Source organism: Bufo bufo, chromosome 1 (assembly GCF_905171765.1).
Source record: "Bufo bufo chromosome 1, aBufBuf1.1, whole genome shotgun sequence".
In the NCBI taxonomy this organism is placed as follows: Eukaryota; Metazoa; Chordata; class Amphibia; order Anura; family Bufonidae; genus Bufo; species Bufo bufo.
The window spans coordinates 551,297,532-551,316,530 of record NC_053389.1 but is presented as its reverse complement, the minus strand read 5'-3'; the positions used below and the strand labels follow the sequence as shown (position 1 = coordinate 551,316,530).

Here is an 18,999-nt window from a genome sequence, read left to right as displayed (position 1 = left end):
AAGAAATAGCTGTTTTGGCACAGCTTTAATTTTTTATTTACAACATTCATCTGACAGGTTAGATCATGTGGTATTTTTATAGAGCAGGTTGTTATGGATGCGACAATACAAAATATGACAACTTTTTTTTGGTTGTTTGTTTCAGTTGTACATAAAACATTTTTGAAAGCCGTAGTTTTCTCAACATTCTGAAAGCCGTGGTTTTATTTATTTTTTGGGTGACTGTCTTGTGTAGGGGCGCATTTTTTTCGGGATGAGATGACGGTTTGATTGGTACTATTATAGGGTGCATATGACTTTTGATCGCTTGCTATTACACTTTTTGTGATGCAAGGCGACAAAAAAAATAGCTTTTTTACACTTTTTTTTTTAAAGGTATGTGATTTTTTTTATAGAGCAGGTTATTACGGACGCGGCGATACCTAATATGTCAACTTTTTTTATGTACGTTTTACACAATGATTTAATTTTTTAAACATTAAAAAAAATATGTTTTAGTGTCTCTATAGTCTGAGAGCCATAGTTTTTTCAGTTTTTGGGCGATTGGTAGGATATGATTTGTGCGGGACGAGATGGCGGTTTGATTGGCACTATTTTGGGGTGCATATGACTTTTTGATCGCTTGCCATTACACTTTTTGTGATGTAAGGTGACAAAAAATAAAAGGGCTTTTTTTACACTTTTTTTTTTTTTTTTTTTTTAACAGTTGTCACCTGAGGGGTTAGGTCATGTGGTATTTTTATAGAGCAGGTTGTTACGGACACGGCAATACCTAATACGTATACTTTTTAAAATTTACTCAAGTTTTACACAATAACAGCATTTTTTAAACAAAAAAACAATGTTATAGTTTCCCCATATTCTGAGCCATATTTTTTTTATTTTTTTTGGGCGATTGTCTAAGGTAGGGGCTCATTTTTTGCGGGATGAGGTGACTGTTGTATTGGTACTATTTTGGGGGGTATACGCCTTTTTGATCGCTTGGTGTTGCACTTTTAGTGATGTAAGGTGACAAAAGAAAATGGTTTATTTAGCACAGTTTTTATTTTTTTACGGTGTTCATCTGAGGGGTTAGGTCATGTGTTGGTTTTATAGAGTTGGTCGACAAGGAAGAAACTATACCAAATATGTGTACTTTTGTTTTTTCCCCTATTTTTTACAAAAAATTTTCCCTGCAGGACGGGGACCCGAGGACATCGCATGTGCCGCGGTCAGCGCTGACTACGGCACATCAAGGGTTAATGCACTGGCAGCTATCAGTGACTGCCGGACCCCTGCCGTGGATCGGGAGGGCGCATCTCCCGCACCCGCCCGATCACAGCACTGTATATGTACTGCGCTGGTCCTTAAGTCACGGACATCTGCGCCGTACAAGTACGGTGCGGGTCCTCTACGGGTTAAGGAGGCTGTCCCACTTCAATATCTTATCCCATTATAAGATCGTATTCCCTATCCACAGAATAAGGCTACATGCACACGAACGTTGTTTGTTTCCTTGTCCGTTCCATTTTTTTTGCCAATAGGATGCAGACCCATTCATTTCAATGGGTCCGAAAAAATTGCGGACAGCATACCGTGTGCAGTCCGCATCAGTATGTCCGTTCCGTTGCCCCGCAAAAAAAATAGTGCATGTCTTATTTTTTTCTAGTTTGCAGACAAGGCTAGGCATTATTACAAAAAACAAAGTTTGATAGGACGGATCCGACAGGCTGTTCACCCGACGGAACAGCCTGCCGGAGGTCCGTGCCGCTAGTGTTAAAGTAGCCTAAGTACAGGTAATATCTACAGTAACAGACAAGTGAATGAGATTTTACAACTCTCTCACACATGCTGTGGACATTGTACACACAGAAAACTGAGCATGTTGCGTATTTTCCACAGTATTCTCACACTCACTGTTTTCACAATGATGGGGTGAAGTCTGTGATAAGTCTGCGACAAAATGTAATCGTATGTGTCAGTTAGTTTTTTTCCACCCTTTTTGTAAAAGTAACTGTAGTTATCTAATTAAGTTTCATTATGTATCAATTTCTATGTTGGCAACCATTGCTCGAAAACGGGAAGCAAACAAACAGAAGGGCAGGAAAATGAAAAAAAATGTATACCATTGAACCTCTGGATCACTTTTCTCATTAGCAGTAGCATCCGTAACTTGAGAACTTTGGTCTGTCTCCTCTAAGGAGGTGCTCTGAACTTCAGCTGGCAGCGGTACAGTCAAATTAGGAACACTCTCAATAGGTTCGACACTTTCCAAATTGTTACTACAGATTTCATTAGTAGTAGAACAGTTCGCAAATACATTTCCACTTTCAGAATGTGGGGAAAGTGCGACCAGTGGCAAAGTATCAGACTTTGAGCCACTCTTTCTAGCTTCACGTTGCCTTTTTCGGTACTCCAATAAGGATACCTGCAGGAAACAAATGTACAATTGCTGCTCAGCATCAACATTAATGCACAATGTAGTAAATTAAAATAAATAAAGTTATTTTGGCTTGAATAAAAAATAAAAAAAAAAATAGAAGAAAAACGCAGAATCGGATGGCATTGTATAAAAGTATTATCAAATGAAAACAAGTTTGATACATTAAGTGCATGGGTATCCTAGTTCCCCTATCCATCCAGTGTTAGTTAACCACTTTACATCCGGGCCATTTGCCCCCTTCCTTACCAGGCTTATTTAGCAAATTTGACATGTCACTTTATGTGGTAATAGCTTTGGAACGCTTTTACTTATCCAAGCCATTCAGAGATTGTACTTCATGATGGTCATAAATTTGAGTCAATACCATTATTTATGAAAAAATCCTAAATTTACAAAAAAAAATTCAATTTTAAAAATGTCTATTTCTCTGCTTTTAAAACAGAAAGTGATACCTCATAAAATATATCTTAGCATTCCCCATATGTCTACTTTATGTTGCCATAATTTTGCAAATGTCATTTTATTTTTTTAGGACGTTAGAAGGCTTAGAATTTTAGAAGCAATTCTTAATTTTTAAGAAAATTGCCAAAACCCACTTTAAGGACCAGTTCAGTTCTGAAGTCACTTTGTGGGGCTTACATAGTGGATACCCCCCATAAATGACCCCATTGCAGAAACTACACCCCTCAAGTTACTTAAAACTGATTTTACTAACTTGGTTAACCCTTTAGGTGTTCCACAAATATTAAAAGGAAAATTCAGATCAAATTTTTTAAAATTTCACTTTTTTGGCAGATTTTCCATTTTAATCCATTTTTTTCTTTAACACCATCGAGGGTTAACAGCCAAACAAAACTCTATATTTATTACCCTGATTCTGTGGTTTACATGAACACCCCACATATGGTCGTAAACTGATGTAAAGGCACACGGCAGGGCGCAGAAGAAAAGGAGCGCCGTGTGGTTTTTGGAAGGCAGATTTTGCTGAACGGGTTTTTAGATGCCATGTCCCATTTGAAGCCTCCCTTGATGCACCCTTATAGTAGAAACTCCCCAAAAGTGACCCCATTTAGGAAACTAGGGGATAAGGGGCCAGTTTTATTGGTAGTATTTTGGGGTACATATGATTTTTAATTGCTCTTTATTATGTTTTTTGTGAGGCAAGGTAGGCTGTTTTGGCACGGTTTTTATTTTTTACAACATTCATCTGACAGGGTAGATCATGTGCTATTTTTGTAGAGCCGTTTGCTATGGATGCAATGATATCAAATATGTCTACTTTGTTTCAGTTTTACGTAATAAAGCTTTTTTGTCTCCATTTTCTGAACACCATATTTTTTTTTATTTTTCTCCCAATCGTCTTGTGCAGGGGCTTTTTTGCAGGAAGAGTTGACGTTTTTATTGGTACCATTTTTGGGTACATATGATTTTTTTTAACATTCATTATAACACTATGGGGCAAAGTGGCCAAAAAAATGGTTGTTTTAGCACAGTTTTTATTTATTTATTTTTACAGCGTTAACCTGAGGGGTTAGGTCATGTGACATTTTTATAGTGCAGATAGTTACGGACATGGCGATACCTAATATGTATGCATTTTCTTATTTAAGGTTTACGCAATAATGGCATAATTTTTTTGGTTTAAAAAATGTTTTAGTGTTGCCATAGTCTGAGAGCCATAGCGTTTTTATTTTTTGACAGATTGTCTTAGTTAGAGAGTCATTTTTTGCGGGATGAGGTGACAGTTTGATTGGTACTATTTTGGGGGACATATGCCTTTTTGATCGCTTGGTGTTGCACTTTATGTGATTTTAGGTGACAAAAAAGGAGATTTTTTGTGAAACTCACCTGAAAAATCTTTTTGTCGACTTTTCCATTGGGTGACACAGACCATGGGTATAGCTTAGAGGTATTAGTAGGAGGGACACTATGCAAATACAAAAGATCTCCTCCTCCTCCTCCTCGGGCTATACCCCCTGACTCCACCAGGAGAAGGAGAAGAAAAGATAATGGAAGCCATCGGACCAAAGCTCATGAGGTCCAACCACAAACAGAAACTGAACTGAAAAACCCTCCTGCAACAGGCAGAATGGGCGGGAGCTATGTCCCCCAATGGAAAAGTCGAGAAAAAGATTTTACAGGCGAGTTTCACAAAAAAATCTCCCTTTCTCTGACTTTTATCCATTGGGGGACACAGACCATGGGACATCCTAAAGCAGTCCATGGGGTGGGAGAAATATCAGCACCGCCAGGAGGAACGTCCAACGGTCAAACAGGAACCACAGCCTGTAAAACCCTGCGGCCAAAGACAGCATCAGCCGAAGCCAGGGAATGCAACTGATAAAACTTCGTAAAAGTATGTAAGGACGACCAGGTGGCCGCCTTACCCAGCTGAGACGCAGAGGCACGATTGCGCCTTGCCCAGGAAGCCCCCACCACCCTAGTGGAGAGAGCGTTAATCCGAGCTGGGGGAACCCTACCACGAGCGCGATAAGCCGCGGAAATAGTCGAGCGGATCCATCGCGCCACAGTGACCTTGGAGGCCGCCAGACCCCTAACGAGGTCCCTCGGGAATCAAAAAGAGGGAATCTGAACGGCAGACGGAAGCGGTGGCCGTGAGATACACTTTTAAGGCCCGGACGACATCCAGGGAATGTAGAGCGCGTTCCTTGGGGTTTGCCGGAGAAGGGCAAAAGGAGGGCAGGACAAGATCCTCATTAAGGTGGAAAGGAGAGACCACTTTGGGCAGAAAAGAGGGAACTGGACGGAGCACAACCTTATCCTGGTGAAAAAAACAGAAAAGGCTCCTGACAGGAAAGAGCGGCCAACTCCGACACCCGTCTGATGGAAGTTATGGCCACAAAGAAGACCGCCTTCCAGGTGAGAAAAGTCAGGGAGACCTCTCTCAGAGGTTCGAAGGGGGCAGTCTGCAGAGCGCACAAGACCAAATTGAGATCCCAAGGAGGCAAAGGAAGAACATACGGAGGAGCCGAATGTGCCACCCCCTGAAGAAAAGTTCTCACAGGACCCATAAGAGCAAGGGACTTCTGAAAAAAGACGGCCAGCGCCGAAACCTGACCTTTTAGGGAACTCAACAACAGTCCCATCTCCAGTCCGGACTGAAGAAAAGACAGCCCGTCGGGATGGAAAAGCGAAGGGGAGGGAACCCCGAATTCTCACAAAAAGTCAGGAAGGCCTTCCAGGTACGATAGTAAATCCGGGAGGAAGCCGGCTTCCTCACAGTGATCATGGTTCTAATCACTGAATCCAAGAACCCCCTCTTCTTCAGGATGGCGGTTTCAACAGCCACGCCGTTAAACTTAGAGACCCATGGTCCTGCCATGGAGACACCAGCGTGTCCAACTCTGTACGCCTTCGGATCCCGGGCGCGAGCTAGGAACACCGGGAGCTTGTTGTTGAGCCTGGACGCCATCAAGTCCACATCCGGACGGCCCCATCTGTGGCAGATTTCCTCGAATACAGCTGGATGCAGAGACCACTCGCCTGGATCCACCTTGTTGCGGCTTAGAAAGTCCGCCGTCCAGTTGTCTACTCCTGGAATGTAAACTGCTGACAATACCGGAACGTGCAACTCAGCCCACGTCAGAATTTTCGGCACCTCCTGCATCACAATCCGGCTGCGGGTCCCGCCCTGATGGTTGATGTAGGCCACAGCTGTGGCATTGTCCGATTGGATCCTCAGCGGGAGGCCCGCAAGGAGAGGAGTCCAATGGGAGAGGGAGTGGAAAATCGCCCTCAGCTCCAGAATATTGATCGGAAGGCGAGATTCCGCTGCCCAAACACCCTGAACCGTGTGAGACTGGAGAACGCCGCCCCAACCCAGGAGACTGGCATCGGTGGTGACGATCGTCCAGGAGACAGGGAGAAAGGATCTCCCCGACCTCAGGTTCATCGGGGACAGCCACCAAGGGAGAGCTGCCCGAACCCGTTGAGACAGACGGATGCGATCGTCTAGACCCAGAGAGGTTTTGTCCCAGAGGGAAAGGATCTCCTGTTGCAACAAGCGAGTGTGAAACTGGGCATACGGAATGGCCTCGAAAGAGGCCACCATAAGACCCAGGACCCGCATGCATTCCCGTATGGAGAGGAACGGGGAGCGCAGCAGATGCGACACTGCCCCCTGGATCTGGGAGGACTTGGAGACTGGCAGGAACACTCTGGCGGACGAGGTGTCCAAAATCATCCCCAGGAAGGAGAGCTTCTGGGACGGGAGGGGAGAGGACTTTGGGAAATTGATTATCCAGCCAAACTGTTCCAGTCTGAACAGTGATCCGGATGCAGTCCTTGGCCTGCGGAAGCGAGTGGGCCTTTATCAGGACATCGTCCAGGTAGGGCAGCAAAGGAATGCCCCTGGTACGAAGAAGTGCCATGATCGGTGCCAGGATCTTGGCAAAGACCTGACGGGCGGTTGCTAACCCGAAAGGAAGGGCGACAAACTGATAGTGTCGACCACCAATGGCGAAGCGCAGGAATCGTTGGTGAGATTCTGCGATCGGAACATGCAGATAGGAGTCCTGGATGTCCACGGACGCGAGGAACTCCCCTGGAAGAAGAGAAAACAATAACGGAGCGGAGGGATTCCATTCGAAACCTCCGAACCTGTAAAGACTTGTTGAACAGTTTTAGGCCCAGGATCGGACGCACCGACCCCTCCTTCTTTGGGACCACGAACAGGTTTGAATAAAAACCTATGCCCAGGGCCGTTTGAAGGAATTTGGGGGCCCCAAGCAAAATAGACATGGAGGCGCGCCCCCCCCCCCCCCCCCCCCACACACACCTTACGCACGCAAAGCCTACAGGAACCACAGTATAGCCATACAGTTTAAGTTCACCCACACTTTATATAAATAAAAAAAGGAGGTTTACAGTGCAAATACTGCTGTTGCATTTAATGTGCATGAAATTTGAACATTTTCAACAAATGTCCTACTTACTCTCCCCCTCCCTGTTTGTTTGTTTTTTTACTCCCTACCTTAGATAAGTTCCTAAGTTAATTCAGTCCTCCGGCTCCTTCCCTGGACCCTGTAGCATGGCCGAGCTCCTCGCTCTCTACCTCCAGTCCTGGCTGTCACTCAGTGCGGCCGGGAACCGGGTGGTACAGGTCAGGAGATTCAGTTTCCTGTTCTCGGCCGGACTAAAAAGAAGTGAGCACTCAGTGTACACTTCCTGTCAGTCCGGCCGGGAACAGGAAACTGAATCCCCTGTTCCTGTACCGCACGGTACCCGGCCGGACTGAGTGACAGCCAGGAGGTAGAGGAGGAGAGCTCGGCCACGCTACAGAGCAGCAGTCAGCAGAGGAGGAACTCGGGAGGTAACCAGGAGTGCTGCAGCCGCCTGAGGCTCTCTATAGAGCGCTCAGGCGGCTGCAGCCTTAAAGGAAGCAAAACAAGCACCGGCTCTGCTTGGCCCTGGGCCAGCTCGGGGCCCCAAGCAATTGCTTGTTTTGCCTGTCTGTTAGCGACGGGCCTGCCTGTGCCCTGTTCCTCTCCGGTCCAGAAGGGAGGAAACTGCCAGTAAGAGGTCCGAGGCTCTGGTCGGATCCTCCGGAATGCGAGAGGGGAAAAAACGTTCCAGCGGTCTGGACGCGACCTCTATCTTGTAACCAGACGTTAAAATCTCTAGAGCCCAAGCGTCCGGAACATGAGCCCTCCAAACCCGCTGATAAGAGAGCAGGCGGCCCCCCACCACGAGGGGTGGGGGCACCCCTTCATGCGGAAGACTGCTTGGGAGCGGCAGGACGGGTCGACTGTGCCCTCGGGCGCCAGGAAGGCTGGGGTTTGAAGGAGGGCTTCTTGCGGGAGTCCTGTGACCCCCCCTGCAGAGGAAGCCGGCGACGACCTGTATGAAGAGAAGCGGCGAAAGGACTGGTACCGAGAACCGGAAGTCCGCGCCCGAAAGGGGCGCTTAGCCCTAGGCTGGGAAAGATGAGTGCTCTTGCCCCCTGTAGCAGCAGAGATGAACTCATCCAATTGATCCCCAAAAAGTCTGGAACCCTCAAAGGGGAGGTTAGCAAGGGAACGCTTGGAGGAAGCGTCAGCGTCCCATACCTTCAACCAGACCTCCCTGCGCTGAATGACCAAGAGGGCAGAAATGCGGGCAAAGAGGGAACCAATGTCCATGGAAGCCTCGCAGAGAAATTTGGAAGCTTGAGACATCTGGAGAACCAAATCCAGAGGGAGAGGATTGTAGCCATACTTATCTGCTCCTGCAGTCTTCTCCCTCTGTCCTCTACCAGCAGGGCTCACCTCTTCAGACATCTGACTCACCTGAGTTCAGTGCTCTGGATGGAGGGCAGCGGCAGGTGACCTAGGGGTTGGTGGGATGCCAGAGCTAACAGGTCAAGCCCGGATCCACTTGCCTTCTTGGGGAATAATGGAGGCAGCCAGGCAACGTCCAACAGACGGCGGCGGGCACTCCATGGGAGACCAGGAAGGCGCCATGCCGACCTGCGTCCCCATCTAGAAGAAAAATAACAAAAGGGAGACTAATCAAAAAGTGTCAACCTTCTTCACCAGACACTAAGCAAAGACTGAGTCCCTCCTGGTGGAGTCGAGGGGTATAGCCCGAGGAGGAGGAGCTCTTTTGTATTTGCATAGTGTCCCTCCTACTAATACCTCTAAGCTATACCCATGGTCTGTGTCCCCCAATGGATAAAAGTCCGAGAAAATTGTTTTTTGGCACAGTTTTTTTTTTTGTTTTTTACAGTGTTCACCTGAGGGGTTAGATCATGTGATATTTTTATAGAGCTGGTTGTTACGGACGCGGCGATACTTAATATGTATACTTTTTTTTTTTTTTTTTTTTTTTCACTTTAACACAATAGCATTTTTGAAACAAAAAAAAATGATGTTTCAATGTGTCCATGTTCTGAGAGCTATAGTTTATTATTTTTGCGATATTCCTATGTAGGGGCAAATTTTTTGCTCGATGAGTGACTTTTATTGGTACCATTTTGTGGGACACATGCCTTTTTGATCACTTGGTGTTGCACTTTTTGTGATGTAAGGTGACAAAATGGCTTTTTTTGACAGTTTTTATTTACGTATTTTTTTATGGTGTTTAATCGGACTGGGTGGATCATGTGATATGTTTATAGAGCCGACCGTCACAGACGCGGCAATACCAAATAGGTCTATTTTATTTTTTTCCATTTAAAAATAAATATTAATTCTCTATTTGAGGATTATATATATATATATATATATATATATATATATATATATATATATATATATATATATATATATATACACATATACATATATACACATATAATTTTTTACAGTGAAACCTTTTTATTTTACACTTTGAGTCTCCCATAAGGTCATACAAGACCTTTGGGGGACATTTAACTTCACTTCTCTCTCCTCCCCCTTCCCTTCCCCCCCCCCCATTCCCACTATTTTTATTTCTCATACAAAAGAAATACACCTCCCAGAGAGGCTGTACAGCACTATACAACACTGTGCAGCCTCAGTACAGGGCTGATCGAGGTCTGTAGAAGACCCGTCAGCTCCTGCACTCTCCCGGCCCCAGCGGTCACATGACCGCCGGGCCGGGACAAAATGCGCTCTACAGCGATCTAGAAGGCAGGGACACCTGGAAACTGTCCCTGCCTTCTCTCTGGGGTGCCCTGCTGTCACTGACAGCGGGCAACACGCTCTGCGGCTGCACCATTAGCGTGCAGCTGCCATCTCTGAATGGATGTTCAGAAATATCCAATTTAGAGATAGAGATCCACCTCCCGGACATTTATAGTCAACGGACAGACAGGAGGTGGTTAATGCGGCTATCCTTAAAAAGATGATGTCAGAATAGGTCATCATTATCACATTGGCGTGGGTGCCAGGATCAGCTGTTTCAGGGAGGTCCTGCCATCACTGGAGGTCTGGTGAGTGCTGCAGGCGGGCTGTTGGTAGCTTTCCAAGCACAGCACCATACATAGTATAGTGGCTGTGCTTGGTTTTGCAGCTCAGCCCTATTGACTTTAAATGGGGCTGCGCTGCAACTAGGCCATGTGACTGATGTACGGTGATGTCACTGGCTAGGAAGAAGATGCTGCTCTGATCAGTCACATGGCCTACTTAAGGATAGTGTCACGGACGTTCCCGTGGCAGGTACCAGGAGATCAGAGAAACTGACAACTCATGGGTTAAATTGACAAGTTCCCTGTGGCTCTTATTGTGTCTGTGTTTTGGTGAATGCCACACTCCTTGCTTCAGGTGTTGCTTGTTGATAATTTGCCTTTCCCATAAGTAGCCGATTCTCACTCTTGGAGGTGAAGTTTATAGATTTTCTTCCTGCCTTCTAACTAGCTGGTCGGTTGTACTGTGGTGCTTCTGGAGTTGCCAGTTTTCTACTTTCAGATAAGTCTTGTCTTTTCTTATTGTTTTGTGTTTGTTATATTCCCTGTTTGTATCTGGGCCTGAGACAGAGACTTCCATTCATCCATCTGTGGAGGAATGGGTTGTTTCTGGTCCTAACCTCATTCCAGGGCCTAGGTATACAGCATACGAATATTCCTACCTTCAAGGTCTAATCATATTTATAGGTAGTTAGGGCCCGGATTAGGGTTGTTTAGGAGGTGACCTGTTTCTTCCCTAGTTTCCAGGCCCATTACTGTTCCCCTTTCCTGCTGTGTTCAGGGTGTAGTTTCACGCCCACATTGATCGTGACAGATAGCTCATCAATATCTTTTACTAGATAACCTCTTTAATGGAGGCTGCCGGTGGATGGAAACGGTCACATCACCCTTCCTCAGCAGCCATTTTGTGATATAGTGGCCAACCCCTTTAAATGCATGAAAATGCTAAAACGTTCACGTCTACTGTGATTTCCGCTAGCAGGGAACTCATTTTCCACAGGTGATCTGGCTGAAATCTGCCGCCACAAAAACAGCCTTAATCGCAACAGAAGACTGCAAACGGTTGAAAGCCGCAGGTAAAACCAGCAGCATAGATTAACATGCTGCAGAATGAAAACACACAGTGCGTGTCAGTTTACACTGCAGGAGGTTGCCGATATATCATCCACTTCGCTTTTACTGTAAATGCTACAGATTTTCCGCACACAATTCCGCTGTGAAAAATCTGCAGCATTTAGGCAGTTACATTTATCAAGGAGAATATAACAGAATTAAATACTTTTTTTGTACACCTTAGCAGAATTAGTTAACGTGTTATTAGGTTTCACAAGATTGTCTAAGACCATCTAATTTTTTTTCTGTCCAAGAGTAAAATATTACTAAGTCAGGCAAATGTAGGATCAGTACTACAACGTAGAATACTGAAGAATGTTCACTAACCTTTTTCTTTTGTGGAGGATTTAATGGTGTGCCATTTCCATCTAAAACACCATCACTGTTAAGTGCTCGACCAAATCCCGTAATAAGTCCATCTTCTGAAGAACAAAAAATTGATCCATCCATGTACATACTACGGGCATCCTCTTGAATCAGGCACTTTGAGTCACTCATTCGGAAACCACCACCAACTTCTAATTGGTGGGAAGGAGTCAAGTCTCTCAAGTTAGAATTTACTGCAGAGAAATTCACTCCTGTTCTTTCTGGGCTTTTGATCCAAGATGAATATACTGCACCCCGTCCACAGTGAGCATTTTCTTGCTGGCTGTTTGAATCAGTCCTATCCCGGGACAAGGGCTCCATGTGTTTTTGTAATGCAGTATGTTCATTTATTTCAAGTCCCAAGTGAAGGTCTACAGTCGAATCACTATCTGATGTGCATTGTCTGTTTACCTCGGTCCTGCTCCGTGGGCTGCAATAACCAATAGTCTTGATTTCCTGCACACCAATTTCAGTAAGATTAGAATTTCTGAATGAATTCAAAGCCAACGCTGTTCCTGTCCGATCACTACCCTGTTCACAGGAAAAAATTAAATAAAATTTAAGCTACAAACACCAATTTACCCAAAAATGTACTGGTCGATTTAAAGGGCTTCTGTGCGATTTAAAGGGCTTCTGTCCTTATAGTGCGATTATTCAATATATAGTGCTCCTACATTTTTCTATGCCTTAGTTTCTTTAAAAACCGCACTTTTATAATATGTTAATTACCTTGCTACCAGCAAGTAGGGCGGTTACTTGCTGGTAGCCGCCACATCCTCCTTTCAAAAAAACGCCCCCCTCCTCCTGTTTGACAGGGCCAGCGAGCGCTCTCCTCCTCCGGCTGGCCCTGTCTGCAATTCAAATCCCTCGCCTGCGCCTTACGCGTCTTCATTCGACGCAGGCGCTCTGAGAGAAGGACGCTCGCTTCCTCAGCACTTCCTCAGTACGCCTGCGCCGATGATGTCTTCTCTTTCGGGTTTAGAGGTGACGTCATCGGCGCAGGCGCACCGAGGGAGTTCTGAGGAAGCAAGCGTCCTTCTCTCAGAGCGCCTGCGCCGAATGAAGACACGTAAGGCGCAGGCGCGGGATTTGAATTGCAGACAGGGCCAGCCGGAGGAGAGCGCTCGCTGGCCCTGTGAAACAGGAGGAGGGGGCATTTTTTTGAAAGGAGGATGTGGCGGCTACCAGCAAGCAACTGCCCTACTTGCTGGTAGCACGGTAATTAACATATTAAAAAAGTGCGGTTTTTAAAGAAACTAAGGCATAGAAAAAGGTAGGAGCACTATATATTGAATAATCGCACTATAAGGATTTTAATTAGCCTAAAAATGAAAAATTACTTTAAAGTATTACATTGTCACAAAACATACAGGGGGAAAGCTCTAGCAAAAGATTCAGACTCACGGCATGTGCTGCTGGTTCTCACCCCAGGCTGGGATCACGTGCAGAATGTACGGCACATGATCCATAGCATTCTATAGGGTCTTTGTGTAAAAAAATATATAAAAATTCCATTCTACTTGTACTTTTTTTTTTTTGCAGGGCTCTGCAGAACGTAGTAATTCAAGCTTTTCATCCTTTTTTCGCTCAACCTATATGTTAAAGATGGGACAAAAACATGATGCGAACACTGCCCTAGGAACCCAAGCACACTGATGTTGAATCGAGAGAAGGATCTGAAAAAGTTATTTTCTGCACTTTGTTCACTAAGTGCTGCTTTTTTTGTATCATACAAAACAGAAAATATGAGACCATAAACAGCTCTAGTGCTATACATGAAATACTTACATCTTGGCCACAGGTTTTACGACTTAGTTCTGGAGAACTTTCTGGCGAGGAAATGCTCTGGAAAGAATTGTAGTAAAGTAAACTGTAATAATTTGTCTAGAAAACTTGGGAAATTGTTCTTCTATTAAGTGGTATATTGATTAAAATCTTACTCAGAGGGGGTGTACTTATTTATGCTGGGAACTGTATATAATATATAGTTAGAAAAATGGAGCATATTAGGCCCTGCCCCCTTCCAGTGAAAATCCAACCTCTCTCCACTAAGCACCACACTTTGTCAAGTGTGTCATGGAAAAGCACGTGGTGTGCCAATTTGCACCACTTTATTTTGACAGATTTTTTGGAGCAGACTCCAAAAACCAGTGTATCTGGTCCAAAATATTTCGGAAACTGTCGTTTACCTCCCTCAACAGCTAAACATAAAATTGGATTACTGAAATAGACATATATTAGGAAATCTGACATTAAAGGGGTACTTCCATCTTAGACTTATGGCATATTCATAGGACGTGCCACAAATACCACATCTATTTTAATTTTGCCTAACATATTAGACTTTGTGTATGTTTGCGAAACTAAATGTGCTGCCATAATGACACTTTCTCACAGCAGTATTTTGGTTAGTATATGTAAGCAAAAATTAGGAGTGACAACCTACACAGAGAAAAAGTAGAATTAAAAAGATTTCTACCTCCATGCTTTGGACTCACTGAATCTTTATATTGACCAATACACTGCTGTGTGTAATCAGTTTTACTAACAGCTAACAAGTGCGAATTTTTTTGCTAGCTGTAAAAAATAAAAAAAATACCACATAATGTAGGAAATGTGCTTTTATGTATTTTTTTTTAAAGGAGTTGAGTCATCTGAAGCATTGGTGGCATATTGCTAGGATATAGTACAAAGAAAAAAATAAGGGGTTGGGTCAGCACAACCTGCCTGCAGGTGCACATCACTATGGCGAAATACATATACAAACGGAAAATGCAAATGTGATCGCACACTACATCCAGCACTCTGCCCTCCATGCTGGATGAGACATTGGTTTATATTTTGGCCAAAGCATAGTAAGCCACTCACCGCATCAAGGTTGTCTCATGAGTGGTCCCTAACTCTTGTTCCTACCTGTTCATGGGCCATGACAGCCACATAAAATCCAGGGAATGCAGGTCAGCATGCAAGCCAAGTACACTTTGCTTGTAACCCCGTCCGGTGCCATTACAGCTTTCATCGGATCCAGGGATGCAAGTACCAACATGCATGCTGAACCCACCATATACTTCTCCTGGAGCCAGATGGCTAATGGTAGGTTCTATACAAGCAGACTCCAGGAGAAGTATATGGTGGGTTCAGCATGCATGTTGGTACTTGCATCCCTGGATCCGATGAAAGCTGTAATGGCACCGGACGGGGTTACAAGCAAAGTGTACTTGGCTTGCATGCTGACCTGCATTCCCTGGATTTTATGTGGCTGTCATGGCCCATGAACAGGTAGGAACAAGAGTTAGGGACCACTCATGAGACAACCTTGACGCGGTGAGTGGCTTACTATGCTTTGGCCAAAATATAAACCAATGTCTCATCCAGCATGGAGGGCAGAGTGCTGGATGTAGTGTGCGATCACATTTGCATTTTCCGTTTGTATATGTATTTCGCCATAGTGATGTGCACCTGCAGGCAGGTTGTGCTTACCCAACCCCTTATTTTTTTCTTTGTAGTATATATTGGAGGCGTGGCGATCTCCTTGGAGTCATTGCACACCTGACCAGTTAATCTGTCCTTGAGGCTGGTTTTAAAGTCAGTATAAAACTGAGTCTGCTTGTATAGAACCTACCATTAGCCATCTGGCTCCAGGAGAAGTATATGGTGGGTTCAGCATGCATGTTGGTACTTGCATCCCTGGATCCGATGAAAGCTGTAATGGCACCGGACGGGGTTACAAGCAAAGTGTACTTGGCTTGCATGCTGACCTGCATTCCCTGGATTTTATGTGGCTGTCATGGCCCATGAACAGGTAGGAACAAGAGTTAGGGACCACTCATGAGACAACCTTGACGCGGTGAGTGGCTTACTATGCTTTGGCCAAAATATAAACCAATGTCTCATCCAGCATGGAGGGCAGAGTGCTGGATGTAGTGTGCGATCACATTTGCATTTTTCGTTTGTATATTGCTAGGATATGCCATCAATGTCTGATAGGTGTGGTCCCGCCTGTCTCTAGAACAGAGCCCACAAACTGAAGGAGAGCAGACCGCGCACGTGTAGCTGCCCGCCATTCATTTCTTTGGGACTGACGAAAATAGCCAAACGTTGGTTCTGCAATTTCCGTCGCCCATATACAAGTGAATGGAGCGGTGAGCGCACTTAAACAGTGTGCTTCCCATTCATTTTTTTAGGGGACTTATACTTTTGGCACTCCCACAGAAATAAAGGGCAGCCACGCATGCGCGGTTTGCTGTCCTTCACTTTGTGGGCTCCGTTCTAGAGATGGGACCCGCACCGATCAGACATTGGTGGCATATCCTACCAACATGCCATCAATGCTTGAGATGACACAATCCCTTTAACACCATGAGGCAAAAACTACTGCCACTTACCTCAAATTGCAAGTGATTCCCACGTATGCATGAAGTTATAGGTGTAACTGGTGAAAAAGCCTGCTTGCAGTTGCTACGAACATCGTCCTCTACTTTTACCCTGGGAGGAGTAGTAAATAGGGAAGTGTCTGTGGATGGTATATCTGTGTGGGTTGGTGTAGCATAAGGAGATGCGGTAGGTGTAGAATTTTCTGAGTAAACACAGTCCAACAACTGATACAATCTTCGTTTTTTCAGTGGAGTTGTTAGATCTGTTTTAAAAAAAAAAAAAAGAATAAAATATAAATTTGATTCAACTTAATAATGTACACAGTACAAAACACTGAAATTTTGGCTTAAAGGGTCATATGTCAGCAAATTTGTACCTATGAAACTTGGTGACCTGTTGCATGTGCACTTGGCAGCTGAAGGCATCTGTGTTGGTTCCATGTTGACATTGCTGAGAAAAATGTTTTAATATATATATATATATATATATATATATATATATATATATATATATATATATATATATATATATATATATACATATTAGCCTATCGTGCAAAGGGGGCATTGCTGTTACACCTAGTGTCTGTGCTTTCTCTGCAACTGCTTTTTTTTTTTTAATTATCGAAAGCCCAAAGTCGTGCTCTCACCTCGTGCAACAAAATCGTGCAGCGTGCCACACAAAAATCGTGCACTAGATCGCGGTCTATCGCAGGCCCTCTCCGAAGAGAAGAGCCCCCCACAAACCATTCCCAATCCCTCCGGGGCCGTTAAGCTGCTGCAAGGGACTGAGACAAGTGGCAACCCTCAGCCGAAGCCAAGGGTACGCCCATCTATGCTCCTGGCTTTCGCCTAGGCTGCCACCCAAGGCGTCAGCCAGGAGCTTCAACAAGGTCGGGACTCTCCTCGAAGGGAGAGCCCAAGGGGTTTGGCAGGGGGGTGAGGAACCAATGGCCACACACAGCCCCCTAGACCTCAAGGAGGGGGTACCCGTTAGGGCGCCGCAATCCTTGAAAATCCTAGTGAACACACAACGTGTAAAAGTACACGGTGACATAAAAAATAAATAAGTGAAATGTTTGTCATTACGGCCCGGACATTCGGCCGGAATTATAAAAATTCCTCGTATCTTCAAGGCCGAAGACGAGCAAATAGAGGTGTGTGCTAAAATTGTGAGAAAAAGTGCTGTGCAATGTGCCATCTCTCGGTGGGCTGCCACTCCCAGTGATTTCCAGCAGCCCAGGGCACCACCCCTGGGGCACTTGCACTTTGGGCTTTCAACACAACTCGACCTAATGGCGTTGATCCAGCAGAGCTCAAAGGTGACTTCACATGGGCATTCGGTCCAACACCCATGCTCCGCCACCCAGGCTTGCTGTGTGGTTCTCCGTTCCGCTCAACGACCATGGCGAGCCATGGAAGGAGTACAGCCTGGAGCGTAGCTCTACAGGAACTGAAGAACAGATACTACACTTGATCTTAGCCAAAAAGCCGAGAAGCGATGCTGTGATCACGGCAAGAACGTAAGTTAGGCCGGGGGCCGGCGCATGCGCATGGTAAACTGTGATGCCCCGGCCAGACTGTGGTCATTCAATGCGCACGCGCAGATATCGCGGTCATCGGCGCATGCGCGGGATTACGGACAATAGGGGGAAAGATAGAAAAGAGACCAAGGGCGGGCAGAATCGGCGGAGGGGGGAGTGGATTGGTATGAAAATGATCCAGGGGCCTGGGCACTGGCCGTTGTAAGGCCGCCCCTGGGCACCTTCACAGCCTCATTTGCATACGGAATAAAAGTGTTTTTCGGACGAACGATGCTAGCAGGGAACTAAGAACATTTTTAATAGGGGGGATACCGTGGACATAAGTCTGTTAATAGGTTAATAGGGTCAATCGGCGTGAAAGACTCCCTTTAAGGAAAACCTCTCCACATGAAACTAAATATACTAAAAAACATCTCCACTAAGCTTTAAATTAAAAACACATGGAAACTAACACATTCGGACAGTCTTGAGACCCTTTTACTTAAAAATTTTAGCCGTTTTGCAGACTTGTGCTAAAATAAAATAAGAAAAATAAAGTTTTCCCCCCATCAATCTGCACTTAATACACCATCATGAGAAAGTGAAATCAGAGGGCTCATGCACACGACCGTATGTATTTTGCGGTCCGCAAAAAATATGGATGACATCCATGCGCATCCGTATTTTGCGGAATGGAACAGCTGGCCCTTCATAGAACAGTACTATCCTTGTCTGTAATGCGGACAATAATAGGACATGTTCTAATTTTTAGCGTAACGGAAATACGTACATACGGAAACGCACATGGAGTAAATTCCCGTTTTTTTGCGAACCCACTGAAGTGAATGTTTCCGCATACGGTCCGCAAAAAAACAAAAAACTGAATGGACACGGAAAGAAAATACGTTCGTGTGCATGAGCCCTTAGAAAGGAAAAAGTACAATTTTGCATGGACATAAGTATTCAGACCCTATTGTACAGATACAATACTTTTATCTGGAATTTGGGAGAAATGTTGTCAGTAGTTTACAGAATTAAAACTAGACCGCTCATTTTTGTCAAACACATACCCATAAAATTGTAAAACTAGAGAAACTGATAATTTTGCAGTGGTCTCTTCATTTTTTCCCACAGTTTATGTACCGTATTTTTCGCCCCATAAGACTGCGATGTATCAGCTGGAAGGGGGAGGGAGGAGGGGCCGGTGTCATGCAAATGCGGCAGGGCGGATGCGGTCACTCACTTCATTAAATGCCTAAACCTTTTATAGTAATAATTTTAATTGAAGTTCCGATCCCCAGCCCCATCTGTACTACC

The 18,999-nt window shown here is 44.9% G+C and overlaps 1 protein-coding gene and 1 pseudogene across 6 annotated transcripts in view; both read right to left on the bottom strand.

Moving 5' to 3' along the window:
- KMT2E (lysine methyltransferase 2E (inactive)) overlaps nucleotides 1–18,999 on the bottom strand; it is a 123,580-nt gene that overhangs the window by 11,213 nt on the left and 93,368 nt on the right. For all 6 annotated transcript variants that reach the window (XM_040412573.1, XM_040412582.1, XM_040412597.1 and 3 more), the window contains 4 exons: nucleotides 16,172–16,422; nucleotides 13,575–13,631; nucleotides 11,748–12,317; nucleotides 2,106–2,407 (listed from right to left, as the gene is read on the bottom strand). In XM_040412573.1, the coding sequence (XP_040268507.1) occupies nucleotides 2,106–2,407; nucleotides 11,748–12,317; nucleotides 13,575–13,631; nucleotides 16,172–16,422 (1,180 nt within the window). The remainder of the gene's footprint in view (nucleotides 1–2,105; nucleotides 2,408–11,747; nucleotides 12,318–13,574; nucleotides 13,632–16,171; nucleotides 16,423–18,999) is intronic.
- Nucleotides 17,579–17,662, bottom strand: LOC120987343 (annotated as a pseudogene).